This window comes from Misgurnus anguillicaudatus, chromosome 21, assembly GCF_027580225.2.
Source record: "Misgurnus anguillicaudatus chromosome 21, ASM2758022v2, whole genome shotgun sequence".
NCBI lineage: Eukaryota > Metazoa > Chordata > Actinopteri > Cypriniformes > Cobitidae > Misgurnus > Misgurnus anguillicaudatus.
Window position 1 is genome coordinate 28,919,353 of NC_073357.2, and position 14,039 is coordinate 28,933,391.

A 14,039-nucleotide genomic window follows, 5' to 3' on the forward strand; every position below is an offset into this window, starting at 1 on the left:
CAGACACTCAATGTTAGTGTATTGGTATTCAGCTTTAAAACAGTGATGTGTTTTTCCTCTTCTGGATTTGTAGGCCCCTGGTTCTCAATAGAGGGTAAGAATGAAGAGAGAGGAGTTTCTGGTGTTTCTTACCTGAGGAAACTTTATGTGACTGTCAATGGTGTCACTGTGACAATGATGAAAAGCAGAAAAACGTTGGTCAGTATTCACAACTGCTGTCAAAATTAAGCCATCATTTAATGAAGGTGTTCTGTAGTCTTGAGTTTATCCAACTTAACTTTTTTATTTAATTCACGTCCGTTGCTCTTTATCTCTTACACATTCAGGTAAATGGACACAGGGTTTCTCTCCCTCACTCCCCATCTCCGCTCATGTCTCTCTCTCTTGCTGGTCAATATGTTATCCTCACTACTCCCTTCGGTTTGGAGGTGAAATGGGATGGCAACCATTATGCCAAGATCACTGTTCCCAGGTACTGTAGCTCTGAAAACAAATTCATTGTAATATATCCTTCACTCTGAACTAAAGTATTTGTCAAGAAACACTTAAACCCCACAATGATTGCTAAATGTCATCGACCACTAATAAATCTTACAAACGCAAACAATAAACATCTGGAGGATTAAATATCTTTTAATCTCTTTCTCATTCTTACTTTTTCAGTTCCTACTATGATCAGATGTGTGGCCTGTGTGGAGACTATGATGGAAACCCCAATAATGACCTCACTAAGCCAGATGGCTCTCAAGCCGATAGCTCAGATCAGTTTGGTAACAGCTGGCAAACTGATGAAGATGAGGACGAAACGTCAGTACTTTGGCCTCTTTTTCATTTTATCAACGACAGTAAAAATTATTTATGATTGGGTCAATCAGATTTTTGATGATGTTTGACAAACCAGTGTTGTGTTTTCAGATGCAAGCCTGACACAGGGCCTGACCCACCCTGTGATCCTGAGCTGGAGGATCTGGTGTCAAACCCAGAGAACTGTGGGAAAATAACTGACAACAATGGACCATTTAGGTTTGGCTTTAGTGTTTATATTGTTTCGAACATGAGCTAACAGACTACAGAGATCTTTAAGTGCTTAACCATTGCACACTTTCTCTCACCAATGCTCCTCACAGGGACTGTATAAAGGTGGTGGATCCACTGCCTTTCTTCCAGAGCTGTGTGTTTGATATGTGCCGTTATGATGGACTACAGCAGACTCTCTGTGATCAGCTTCAAGCTTACACTGATGCTTGTCTGAGTGCAGGTGCACCTGTCCATCAGTGGAGGGAGCCAGACTTCTGCCGTAAGTCATAATCTCTTAAATTGCACAGCATAACTGGATTCAACATATAAAATGCTAGTTACGTATGTAACTGTGGTTCTGTGAATTCCGGATGAACGCCAGAGGCGGTGCTAAGCACTAGTGGATTATCGCTGCCAAGCTAGATAGGTTGAGAAAACCATGACAAAAAAAGTAATGTCATGACGCAGACCGAGACACAAGGATTAGTACTGTAGCAGCTCAATGCCCAGCCTCAGAACACTTTCTTGCGCATTCCAAATGACAATAAAACTCTGGCGGTGATCCGGAATTCACAGAACCACAGTTACATACGTAACTACCGTTCTGTTTCATTCCTCCTGACCGCTAGAGGTGGTGTTAAGCACTAGTGGATGACACATACCAACACAGTCACAAGGAATGCCACCCACCTGAATCACTGCTGATCTTGAAGGACCGCAGAGCTCATGTGACAGAAAGCAGCCACATTCACTTTGTAAAATGGAGCGAAGTTACATGGTGAAGACCAGGTAGCAGCAGTGCAGATATCCATCAAAGAGATCCCTCTCAGAGCGGCCCAGGACTTTGAGAGGGCCCTGGTAGAGTGACAAGTAACACTATTTGGCAAGGGTTGACCCAATTTATCATATGCTAGCTTAATCACCTCCACAATCCAGCGTGACAATCTCTGCTTGGATAAGGGTGCATCTTTACGCACATCCCCGTAACAGACAAATAATTGGTCAGTCCGCCTGAAACCAGCAGTAACGTCAACATAGCATTTCAAGGCTCTCACTGGACATAGGAGATGAGACCTCCCATCAGTGTCGGAGTCAGGTGAAAGCGGTCGAAAGGCCTGCAGGTATACCGACTGATTCACAAACTGTAGTGACAAGACCTTAGACAGGAAAGCTGGGTTCCGTCGAAGAATGACCCCAGAAACTTCACGTAGCCAACGCAAGCACGATTCACTCACCAGCGCATGAATTTCCCACACACTTAGCTGAGGCAACAGCCAACAAAAAAGATGCCTTCAAAGATAACCACTTGATGTCCGCAACAGCCAACGGTTTGAACGGTTGCGAACAAAGAAACTCAAGAACAAGAGGCAAATCCCACACAGGGAAAAGGGACGTTACAAACCTGCTTTAACCATTTTGCACCCTTCAGTAAACAACATACAAGGTTATGAGACCCTAAAGAAGAACCATTAAATAGTGCATAAAAAGCAGATATAGTAGCAGCATAAACTTTCAAGGCGGAAGCTGCTTTATTTACTTCCAGCAAATGCTGTAAAACACTTAAAACTTTTGGTACTGTACAATGAACTGGCTAATAGTGAGTTGGACACAGCGGCCAAATCCAAAGCCGGAGACGAGCTGGATCTGGGTGCCAAATACAGCCCTGCATTTGGGAAAGGAGATCCCTCGCGACGGGAAGTTGCCAAGGTTCGCCCTGTACCAGACTCAGAAGAAGGGTAAACCATGGACAAGAACCCTGTGTTTGCACAGGAGCACTCTGTGTAATGTTTCCCACAGTAGTGGGAATGGAGGAAACACATACAACAAGCAGTTCGGCCACTCGTGAACCAACACATCGTGCCCCAATGGGCTGGACGTCTCTGTCCTTTTAAAGCACAGATGGCAGTGGGTGGTCAGCTTTGATGCAAAGAGATCGACTTCTGCGTTACCAAACCGTCGCCAAATCTCCTGTACCACGTCCAGGTGGAGCTACCATTCGCCAAGGAGCAACAAGTCCCTGGATCTCAATGTCAACCCCAATGAGGCCCTCACTAAAAAAATATATTTCAATTTTAAGTGCACCACCACTTCAACCTTCTTTATCATTCAATGACAAGTTTTTCGTTACATTTTTTCCTCCAGCTCTGGTTTGCCCTCCAAACAGCCATTACTCCATATGTGTGAGCTCCTGTCCAGAGACGTGTCTGGGTATCAACGGACCACCAGGCTGTAGTGAGAAGTGTGTTGAAGGCTGTGAGTGTAACCCTGGATTCATCTTAAGTGATGATAAATGTGTGCCACTTAAAGACTGCGGCTGTGTGGACTCCTCAGACTCCTACCATCCAGTGAGTTTTCTTAAAATTTTTTTTAGTTTTTAATATTTTTTTCATTGTGCTCGTTCTTATTTTATTCAATCAATGTGGTCATTTAGGTGAATGATAGCTGGTATCTTGAGGGCTGTACAGAGAAGTGTACATGTGAGGGTGGAGGAACTATTCAGTGCTATAACACCAGCTGTCTGCCTACTGAGAGCTGCCAGCTTGAGGATGGAGACTATGACTGCAGACCTCTTGGTAACAATAACAGTAGCTTATACAATAATGAATGTCCTAGTACACTGTTTACAAACCTTAACACATTATATATAAAGTAACACATCCTTTTTGACATTCTTTGCAGCAACACCTAAACCAACAACACCTCAACCAACTACTACACCACCACCAGGTATTTCACACTTGTTTTATTTTCCTTAATAATACTGAAGTTATTAAAAATGTGAGATTAGCAAAGCTAAACAAGCCTTCATGTCTTCCAACAGTGACATGTCCTCCAGATGCTGAGTACATTGATTGTGGTCCAGCCTGTATTCCTAGCTGTGATCGGCCTTCAACAAATTGCACAGGTTCATGCATCAGCGGCTGCTTCTGTAAACCAGGATTTGTTTTCCGTGGTCAGCGCTGTGTTCCTATTGAACAGTGTGGTTGTCTAGATGAAAATAACAATTACTTTGAGGTATATGAGTTTTCATTAATGTAAGGATGCATTTTTATCTGTAACCAAAGTATTTGCTGTAAACTCAGTATGTGTTTACACTCAGCCTGGTGAAATTATATTTGGAAATGGCTGCTCCAAGTTGTGTCGTTGTGCTGGCAACTACACCTTTGACTGTGTGGACAACACCTGTGACCCTGTGACAGAAGAATGTCGTGAGGTTGGTGGCGTTCATGGCTGCTACCCTAAAGGTATGACAAGAAACTACAATCTCCCCTTACATCACAATAAATAAAGCCTTGATTTAAAATTTACTTTTGGCAATTGCCAACTTGCGAATTCATACCTGTTAATACAAAAAGTGTACACATTTGTCATGAGGTCAAATATCTTGCATTGAAATCTGTTTAAATTAATTAACACTGGATTTCTGTCCTCACAGGAACCTCAACCTGTGTTTCTTCTGGTGATCCTCATTACACCACCTTTGATAATAAGCGCTATGACTTCATGGGGAACTGCTCTTACCTGATGTCTGAGCCTTGTAACAGCACAGATGTGCCGTACTTCGCTGTGTACACAGACAATGAGAATCGCTACAACAATCCTTCAATCAGCTATGTAAAAGCTGTGCATGTCCATGCATTTGGAGTAAAAGTGTCCATTCTGAAAGGAGGGATTGTGCAGGTAGATAACTACTGATGATTTATACACAGTCATGTCTGTTCACTATTATAACTTTAGATATATTTCATGTTTAGTGACACATTGAAAGGTACAGTATGTTGTATGACTTTTCTCAGGTGAATGGTACCAATGTGAACATCCCTCTTACTCCAGTCAATGGCATTGATATATTCATGGCTGGTACGCAATACACAGTGGCCTTAAACTTTGGTGTGACTGTACGTTATGATGGAAACCACTACATGGACATTAAAGTTATCAAAGAGTGAGTATGGTTTACTTAAAACTTATTTATGAGATTTTTGAGACCTTGTATTTCACTTTTGAATGTCTCTGCATGATTTTCCAGCTATGAGGACAAACTTTGTGGACTGTGTGGAGACTACAATGGAGACCCTAAGGATGACTTCCGTACCCCCACTGGTGAACTTGTCCAAAGCCCTAAAGATTTTGGTAACAGCTGGAACACAGATCCTGAGTAAGACAACATGCAATGCCCACAGTGTTAACAAGTACATTTATATTAATGGATATCATAGATGAATCTTTGATTCTTCCTTTAGTTGTGATAAAACCGAGGTTGACCCATCACCTGGGTGTACAGATACTGAGCTGGACTTGTATGAAGGACCTGCTTACTGTGGTATCATATTGGACAGCAAAGGTCCATTTGCTACTTGCCATCCAAAAGTCAACCCCAATGTGAGTGAAATTAAATCATATGATTTGTTAAGCATAATTATAAACATCTAATGCATACTGTCTTAACATTGTGTGTATAGGGTTTCTTCAAAGACTGTTTGTTTGATGTGTGTGAGTTGGATGGTGCTCAGTCTGCATTGTGTGAAGCAATAGAGGCGTATGTCAATGAATGTCAGCAACGTGGTGTCACAATTGGATCCTGGAGAAACAGCACCTTCTGTCGTAAGTCTGAAAAATACATACAGTATTCCTCAAGGACACCATAAGATACATGTGTTAAATATTGACAATGGCCTGTGCTTTAAAACCAGACATAGTGAATGAGTGTAATAAACCACAGGTTAACACACAGTCTTCCTCTACAGCTCTGAAATGTCCAGCCAATAGTCACTTTGAATCCTGTGTCCCAATTTGCCAACCATCCTGTTACCCAATTCCACCAAATCAGTGTACTGGACCCTGTTCTGAAGGATGTTTGTGTGACTCCGGGTTTGTCCTTAGTGCTGGACAGTGTGTGAAACAAGATGAATGTGGCTGCATGCGTAATGGACAGTACTACCAGGTGAGGAAACTGTCAATTCAGGTAAACATTGTCAATTTTATCTATAAACTTTTGCACCATACTGACATCATATTTACTTTTTTAATGGTTTCAGCCAGGTGAAGAGTTTTACACTAAGGACTGTGAGCAGCTGTGTAAGTGTGAGCCTCCATTTGTTACCTGTAATGCTGCAGACTGCCCACCAATGGAGCAATGTGGTGTACAAGGTGGAGTCATCGGGTGTTACCCAGAAGGTCAGTATTACAGTTGACTCAATGTAATTAACTGTATACCCGAATATAACCATATGGTCACATTACACTGCAGTGAGACAGATCCCATCATATACATCTCACTATTTCAAATGTTATGTTTTCTTAGCTTTTAACAAATGGTTCATATTTCAAATATACTTGAAACATATTTAGGGCTTGAGCACTGAGGAGCAGGCCACAATGGCCTGCACCCTTTGGTGCAAATCCCTATCGTTTTTGCTCAGTTTAGTGTTGTTTTTCGAAATGAATTCCATTTTGAGGGCCTAAACATGCTCGAAAACTCAAGAAAGTTTGCATACCTGTCAAAAGTGGCGAAAATTTACATGTGGTATAGGTTGCACAATTGGTCGTGTAGAAATCGCTTGAGATGGCCAACTACAAATATTCAAAAGAACAGCCCCCCCCCCCCTTCAGTTAAATTTACAGTTACGAAATTTGATAGGATCATCTATTACCCGAAGACCTACAAAAAAGTTATATTTGATCCGTGTCATCTAAAGGCCTTTGGGATGTTAAATTGTGGAGATCTTGACTTTTCATTGGAGGGTGTGTCTGTGGCAAGCTGACAAATTTTTGCGTTTTTTTAGCCATGACACAGGAAGTTGTCTTAAATCAGGCATACAATTTAAAATCTAACCCATGCTTCACATGTTTGATAAGGGTCTTGGCTTGAACACATTTCCATGCCAATTTTCAGTTACAGTCAAAGCGCCACCTAGAGGCAGCAGGAAATTACATGTTTTAAGCTCTTAAAGATTTAATCAAATCATCATCATATTTTGTCAGACTGATCTTAAGGAATTTGCGATGATAAATAGTGAAGATCTTGACTTTTTGTTAAAGGGCATTTTTGTGGCGGTCTGGCAAAGTATGGCTAAAAGAATCACATTTTGAAAACCTAAACAAGGTCAAAAAGTCATGAAACTTTGCACACACGTCAAATGTGGCGTAAATTCCAATGTGGTAGAGGCTTCAAAAAGTGGGGTGTCAAAATGGCTCAATAGCACCACCTACAAAAATTAAACAGAGCAGCCCACTGCTACGTTAAACATACAGGTACGAATTGCAGTAGGATCATAAATCACCTCAAAACCTACAAAAAAGTCTCATGGATCGAAGCTCTTAACATCACAGGAAGTCGGCCATTTTGAATTTTCTCTGTAATTTGGGTGCAAATTTAGTCATTTCCAGGCTTCGTACTGTAACAAACTTCTCCTACACATTTAATTAGATCATCACCATTTCTGGTAAGTCTCATCTAATGGCCTTTGCGATGCTAAATTGCGAAGATCTTGACTTTTCGTAAAAGGGCGTGTCTGTGGCAGCCTGGCAAAGTTTGATGTTTCACAATAAAAAAAGCTGTAATAACTCATGCATTCAATGTCCAACCTGTCCCAGACTCTATACGTTTGACAAGGGTCCTGGACTGAACACATCAATATAACAATAATCAGTTACAGTCATAGCACCACCTGCTGCCAACAGGAGGTGTGGCAAATCACAATTTCTTGGAATATCCACACATATTTACCCACTAAAATGTTCACTGTTTTCCTAATACCATTGTCGGGTGGCAGTGCACATGCGTGCGAGGGCCCTTCCATCACTGCTTGGAGCTTTAATTTGTTTTGCATTTTATCTAAATCCTCTAGATTCTCAGGACTGTATTATCTCTGGTGATCCTCATTATAACAGCTTTGATGGCAAATACTTCAGTTTCATGGGCACTTGCACCTACACTCTGGCTCGCACCTGCAAAAACAACACTGGTAGGCAAAATCCAAAACCAGAATATAAATGAACAACTAATGGTCAGATACTCAATGTAAGTGTATTCGTATACAGCTTTAAACAGTGATGTGTTTTTCCTCTTCTGGATTTGTAGGCCCCTGGTTCTCAATAGAGGGTAAGAATGAAGAGAGAGGAGTTTCTGGTGTTTCTTACCTGAGGAAACTTTATGTGACTGTCAATGGTGTCACTGTGACAATGATGAAAAGCAGAAAAACGTTGGTCAGTATTCACAACTGCTGTCAAAATTAAACCATCATTTAATGAAGGTATTCTGTAGTCTTGAGTTTATCCAAACTAACTTTTCCATTTAATTCACATCTGTTGCTCTTTATCTATATTTACACATTCAGGTAAATGGACACAGGGTTTCCCTCCCTCACTCCCCATCTTCGCTCATGTCTCTCTCTCTTGCTGGTCAATATGTTATCCTCACTACTCCCTTCGGTCTTGAGGTGAAATGGGACGGTAACCATTATGCCAAGATCACTGTTCCCAGGTACTGTAGCTCTGAAAACGAATTCATTATAATATATCCTTCACTCTGAACTAAAGTATTTATCAAGAAACACTAAAAACCCACAATGATTGCTTAAGGTCATAGGTCAAAAATAAGTTTTACAGAGGCAAATCGAAAAACATCTCTGGAGGATTAAATATTTTTTAATCTCTTTCTCATTCGTACTTTTTCAGTTCCTACTATGATCAGATGTGTGGCCTGTGTGGAGACTATGATGGAAACCCCAATAATGACTTCACTAAGCCAGATGGCTCTCAAGCCGATAGCTCAGATCAGTTTGGTAACAGCTGGCAAACTGATGAAGATGAGGATGAAACGTCAGTACTTTGGCCTCTTTTTCATTTTATCAACGGCAGTAAAAATTATTGATGATTGGGTCAATCAGATTTTTGATGATGTTTGACAAACCAGTGTTGTGTTTTCAGATGCAAGCCTGGCACAGGGCCTCCTGACCCACCCTGTGATCCTGAGCTGGAGGATCTGGTGTCAAACCCAGAGAACTGTGGGAAAATAACTGACAACAATGGACCATTTAGGTTTGGCTTTAGTGTTTATATTGTTTCAAACATGAGCTAACAGACTACAGAGACCTTTAAGTGCTTAACCATTGCACACTTTCTCTCACCAATGCTCCTAACAGGGACTGTATAAAGGTGGTGGATCCACTGCCTTTCTTCCAGAGCTGTGTGTTTGATATGTGCCGTTATGAGGGACTACAGCAGACTCTCTGTGATCAACTTCAAGCTTACACTGATGCTTGTCTTAGTGCAGGTGCACCTGTCCATCAGTGGAGGGAGCCAGACTTCTGCCGTAAGTCATTATCTCTTATATTAAACAACATAAAGTATAGACTGGACTGGATTCAACATATTAACAGTTAGTTATGTATGTAACTGTGGTTCTGTGAATTCCGGATTGACTGCCAGAGGTGGTGCTAAAGCACTAGTGGATTATCGCAGCGCTAGCTCGATAGTTTGAGATAATATACCAACAAAGTCACATGGTGACGTAGGCTGAGCCCTGGGCAATAAAAGACCTACCAGCTCAGTTTTCTCCCTCATGGACGCCTTTCTCGCACATTCCACATGACAAAGATTTCTGGCGGTCATCCGTAATTCACAGAACCACAGTTACATAGGTAACTAGTAGGGTGCATCAAAAAACACAATTCTTGAATTTTGATATGGCTGGGTGCTAAAAGTGTTCCAATACATATAGAAACAACACATGCAAAATATTTTTCCAGTACATGATGATTTAGGGGTGCCACCGCAGATCTGTTTTTGTTGCATAAAGTTGTTAACAGTGCTCCAAGCCCGCCATGGAGATCTGAGGTAAACAATACTACAGCTCAAGAAAACTGAGCTGATCTTTCTGTTTGAGGTGATCTTTCTGTGTTGGGTATGTATTATTACATATTATACCAGTTGGAGGAGCATCATACAGTGGTGGTTGGAGATGCAAACTGGCTGAAACTGCTTGGTGTCCCGGCGTATAGACCCTTTTACAGCTCACGTGATTAAATAGCCTACACGCGCATTTAGGCAACAGAAGTGGTGTTATTCTCTTATTGGTTTTAACGTGTTAGCAACTCAATTAAAACGGTTTCCCAGCATCAAAATGTCTGGTTGTTGCGTTTGGTTGCCCTAATATAATATACTTATATATGTATCTGGCAACTTTATTTTTGGCCATCTGCTAACGTCTTCTATCCACTCCACTATAATACACGGATCTCGTATCTGTGTAGAAAAAGTTGATAAAGTCAACTTTTTAAAATAACTTTCTCTGTCTGTGTTGCTTTACTGTTGATTCTTACCATACTTCTGTTGCCTAAATGCGCGCGCATACACTGCCACGTCATCACTGTGTACAAACAGTAAAAGGGTCTATAAGAAGCAGACCAATGAGGTATGTGGAGTGATCATTGCCTGGTTGACATGCAAGTTTCTCTGGGACTGGTGCAGTGCTGACCAGGTTGTCAACATGGCATTTGACACCACTGCGTCAAACACCGGCCATCTCACAGCAGCCTGCATCGCCATACAGCTCTCACTGGGCTGACCACTGCTTTGGTCTGGGTGTCGGAACCATTCGGTAAGGTCCTCCTGAACCAGGTTTTCACAGACCTGAAGGTGGAGTCATCATGCTCACCAGAGATTACCTTGTTTACACATCTGTAGGCAGTTGAACATGAACGTAACCAACAGCCAAACCTTCTCCGCTGCAAACGCAAGCTAATCCCTGAATAGGATGTTACTCTTGGGTAGCAGGTGGGGAGACATATCTGCGGAGAGACGCACTGGCTAGGCTCAGAGTTCAGGTTCCATTTCCTCTCTCTTTCTCCCTGGTGATGTTGCTCAGTGAAGCAGATTCTGGCACAGACTAAGCAATTAAGTTTGAAGTTAATTTAGTGTCAGCTCTCTTACCATTAGGCCATGTTGGTTGCCAGTAAGTTAGCCACTATCACTCTAAAAACAAAAGTGGTTCACTGGCTCGTAATCATAGTGGAACTATTTTAAGTGCCATACAACACCTATGTAGCACCTGTATAGATCCATGTTGTGCTATAGACCCCTTCACAGTTCACGTCACAGGCGGTTCCCACTGCGCATGTCGGGGTCAGAAAAGTCATTACAGCAGATTGAGTTGCGTATTATTCGGCATCGTCAAAAATGCCTACTTGCGTTGTGGGCTTTGAAAATCTCACCAGGTCTGCCGTTAAGTTTTTCCGGATTCCTGCAGAATCTCAAAAACAAAAAGTACAACATCTGTGGCAGCAAGCAATTAAAAGTGCAGACTGGGACAATGCAAAGATCAAAGAGGCTTGTGTTTGTAGTGCTCACTTCATTTGAGGTAAGTCGTCATTTTTCAGCCCTGTTAGATTAAACTAGAAAGCCTAAATTGTAAAACAGTTTGACCTCATGCTGCGCGCGCACCCGATAGTCATTCAATGTTTACAAACCTTGAAAGGGTCTATATAGAACCATATCTGGTGCTATAGTGGTGCTATATCACCCCCATATGGTTCTTCATAGGTGCTATACTAAAATGGTTCCCCTATGATTACGAGCCAACAACCACTTTTAGTGCTATTGTGTCAGTATTGCCCCTTGAGTGGTACAATAAAGTCAATTAAACTTAATATGTGTTGCCGACATCCATCACTGGTGCACAAAGTTCAGGGTGAGGCCACTTGAACATTTCCAATTGACCCCTATTAATTTTGTCTATAGGACAATTGAATAGAGAATCTTAAAAGTTGAATTCTGAGAAATGCCCAAAGGGCAAACAAACAACTTTTACTTTGATTACCCTACCGAACATGTTACTGTATAAAAGTTCACTGTACTCAACATTTCCAGGTCAACCTTTTGGCAATTAGACTAAAAATTTCCCATTTTTCGAAATTTCACCAAAGTTCATGTGTTAGGTGGCACCCCTAAATCTCACTGGAATTCCTCAAAACATTGCAAAAGTCATTTTTATGTTAATTGGAACAAAATACAATGCCAGCCAAAATGATATTTTGGAATTAAAATTTCCCATTCAAATTTGATGCACCCTAGTAATTAGCATTCAGTTTCATTCCTCCTGACCGCCAGAGGCGTTACTAAAGCACTAGTGGATGACTCCTACCAACATAGTCATAAGGAATGCCACCCACTTTTGAAAATCAAGGTTGTCCTCTGAGAACTGCAGAACTGACAGTATAAGGGGTAACAATGTTGAGCTTGTAGAAGCTGGCAAAGGTACATGGAGATGCTCAAGTAGCAGCAGAAGATGACCATCTGACCCGTCTGACTGCGGCATGGACTGAAAAGCTGCCAAAGTGATAGACTGGTTTATGAACTGTGGAAGTAGGACCTTGGGTAGAAAAGAAGGATTTGGCTGGAGACCAACACCAGAATCCTCCGACAACCAATGCATGCATAACTCACTAACAGACAAAGCCTGTAACTCACCCACATGCTTAGCAGAGGCCATTGCCAACAAAAAAGCAGTTTTCAAAGACAACCATCTCAGGTCAGCTGTCCACAGAGGTTCAAACGGCGGCAGACAAATAAAATCCAGAACAAGCTGCAAATCCCATCCAGGAAAATTGGGATTATGAGCTGCTGGCCACAGCCTTCTAGCCACCTTCATAAAGCTGCTCACAAATGTATGGGAACCGAGCGAAAAACCATTAACTGGTCTATGATGCACATAAATGGCCGCAACATATACCTTCAACATGGAGTCTGCTTTATCTAAATTCAGAATGTGTTGTACAAAGCTAAGAACACTTGAAACCTCACAACAAATAGGATCTAACCCACGCTCCTCACACCATGAGGAGAAGATTTTCCAAAGTGCTACATAGATCTAATGTGTGCTCTAGCACTGGTGATAGTCTGTACAACAGCAGGTTCCAGATCGGTCAAAAAATAGTCCAACCCAGAAGTCAAGCTGTAGACAGGCTGGATTGGGGTGCCAAACTGCTCCATCCATCTGATAAAACAGGTCCCTCCAAAGTGGAAGCTGCCATGGTCTGTCCACCAGCATTGAAAGAAGCATAGTGAACCAAGGCCTGGCCAGCCAACAGGGTGCCACTAGCAACACTGTGGTTTCCCAGTGCAACCAGGGGGAAAGCATAAAGCAGACAGTTTGGACACTCCTGGAATAGAGCATCCTGTCCCAATGTGCTGGATGTCTCTACTCTCGCAAACCACCATCAACAGTGAGTGTTCGCCTCTGTTGCAAAAATATCTACCTCTGCTTTCCCCAAACCGCTGGCATATCATCTACACTACATCCGAGTGAAGCCTCCATTCCACAGATGTAGAAGGTCCCTGGAGAGAGCATCCGCCACCTGTGCAACCCTGGAAGATAAACGGCCCTCAATGAAGCTATTTGAGGGAGCGCCCAGGTAAGTATTCTGTGGGTGAGACGCAGAGACTCGGGGGACCTCATTCCACCCTGATGGTTCAAATGAAACACTGTTTAAGGGTTGTCAGACTGGATGAGGACATGTCGGCCTACCAGAACTGGCAAGAAATGCTGCAGAGCTAGAAAAACTGCCTGCAGTTCTAGAAGATTTATATGATTCCTGGACCGGGCCGGGGACCAGCGTCCACAAACACCCCTTTGGTTCCACGATGCTCCCCACCCGAGTAGGGAAGCATCGGCCATGACAACCTCTCGACGGGAAGGAATTATCCCAAGAGGAACACCTGACATCAGAAAACCAGACGATTCTAAAGTGTCAATGCCGGCGTACAACTGTGCGAGACATAAACCAGTCGATGAAGATGTCTGGCAGGGCTCAGACAAAGACTGTTGTTCCACCGTTGGAGAGGTCTAAGGTGGTGCAAGCTGATTGGGATAACCGAATCAGCCGCAGTCAGCATCCCCATGAGTTGTAACACCATCTTGTATCTCAAACTTGCGCCTAGCCGGAAATGAGCAAGCAGCTGTATAATATTATCGGATCTGGCCCGTGAGAGGGTATTTTGATGTACCGTAAAACTTCAAA

The 14,039-nt window shown here is 42.4% G+C and overlaps 1 protein-coding gene across 10 annotated transcripts in view; it reads left to right on the forward strand.

Annotated features, from left to right (window-relative positions):
* zanl (zonadhesin, like) overlaps nt 1-14,039 on the forward strand; it is a 69,694-nt gene that overhangs the window by 29,854 nt on the left and 25,801 nt on the right. For 6 of the 10 annotated variants that reach the window (XM_073858762.1, XM_073858761.1, XM_073858767.1 and 3 more), the window contains 23 exons: nt 74-198; nt 327-472; nt 664-807; nt 916-1,023; nt 1,128-1,297; nt 3,160-3,362; nt 3,449-3,590; nt 3,697-3,744; nt 3,839-4,032; nt 4,118-4,262; nt 4,454-4,698; nt 4,815-4,963; nt 5,048-5,176; nt 5,262-5,400; nt 5,481-5,622; nt 5,766-5,962; nt 6,057-6,195; nt 7,869-7,985; nt 8,102-8,226; nt 8,358-8,503; nt 8,698-8,841; nt 8,950-9,060; nt 9,165-9,334. In XM_073858762.1, coding sequence (XP_073714863.1) covers nt 74-198; nt 327-472; nt 664-807; nt 916-1,023; nt 1,128-1,297; nt 3,160-3,362; nt 3,449-3,590; nt 3,697-3,744; nt 3,839-4,032; nt 4,118-4,262; nt 4,454-4,698; nt 4,815-4,963; nt 5,048-5,176; nt 5,262-5,400; nt 5,481-5,622; nt 5,766-5,962; nt 6,057-6,195; nt 7,869-7,985; nt 8,102-8,226; nt 8,358-8,503; nt 8,698-8,841; nt 8,950-9,060; nt 9,165-9,334 — 3,378 coding nt within the window. The remainder of the gene's footprint in view (nt 1-73; nt 199-326; nt 473-663; nt 808-915; nt 1,024-1,127; nt 1,298-3,159; nt 3,363-3,448; nt 3,591-3,696; nt 3,745-3,838; nt 4,033-4,117; nt 4,263-4,453; nt 4,699-4,814; nt 4,964-5,047; nt 5,177-5,261; nt 5,401-5,480; nt 5,623-5,765; nt 5,963-6,056; nt 6,196-7,868; nt 7,986-8,101; nt 8,227-8,357; nt 8,504-8,697; nt 8,842-8,949; nt 9,061-9,164; nt 9,335-14,039) is intronic. The other 4 variants (XM_073858764.1, XM_073858770.1, XM_073858763.1 and 1 more) reach the window with 4 other exon arrangements.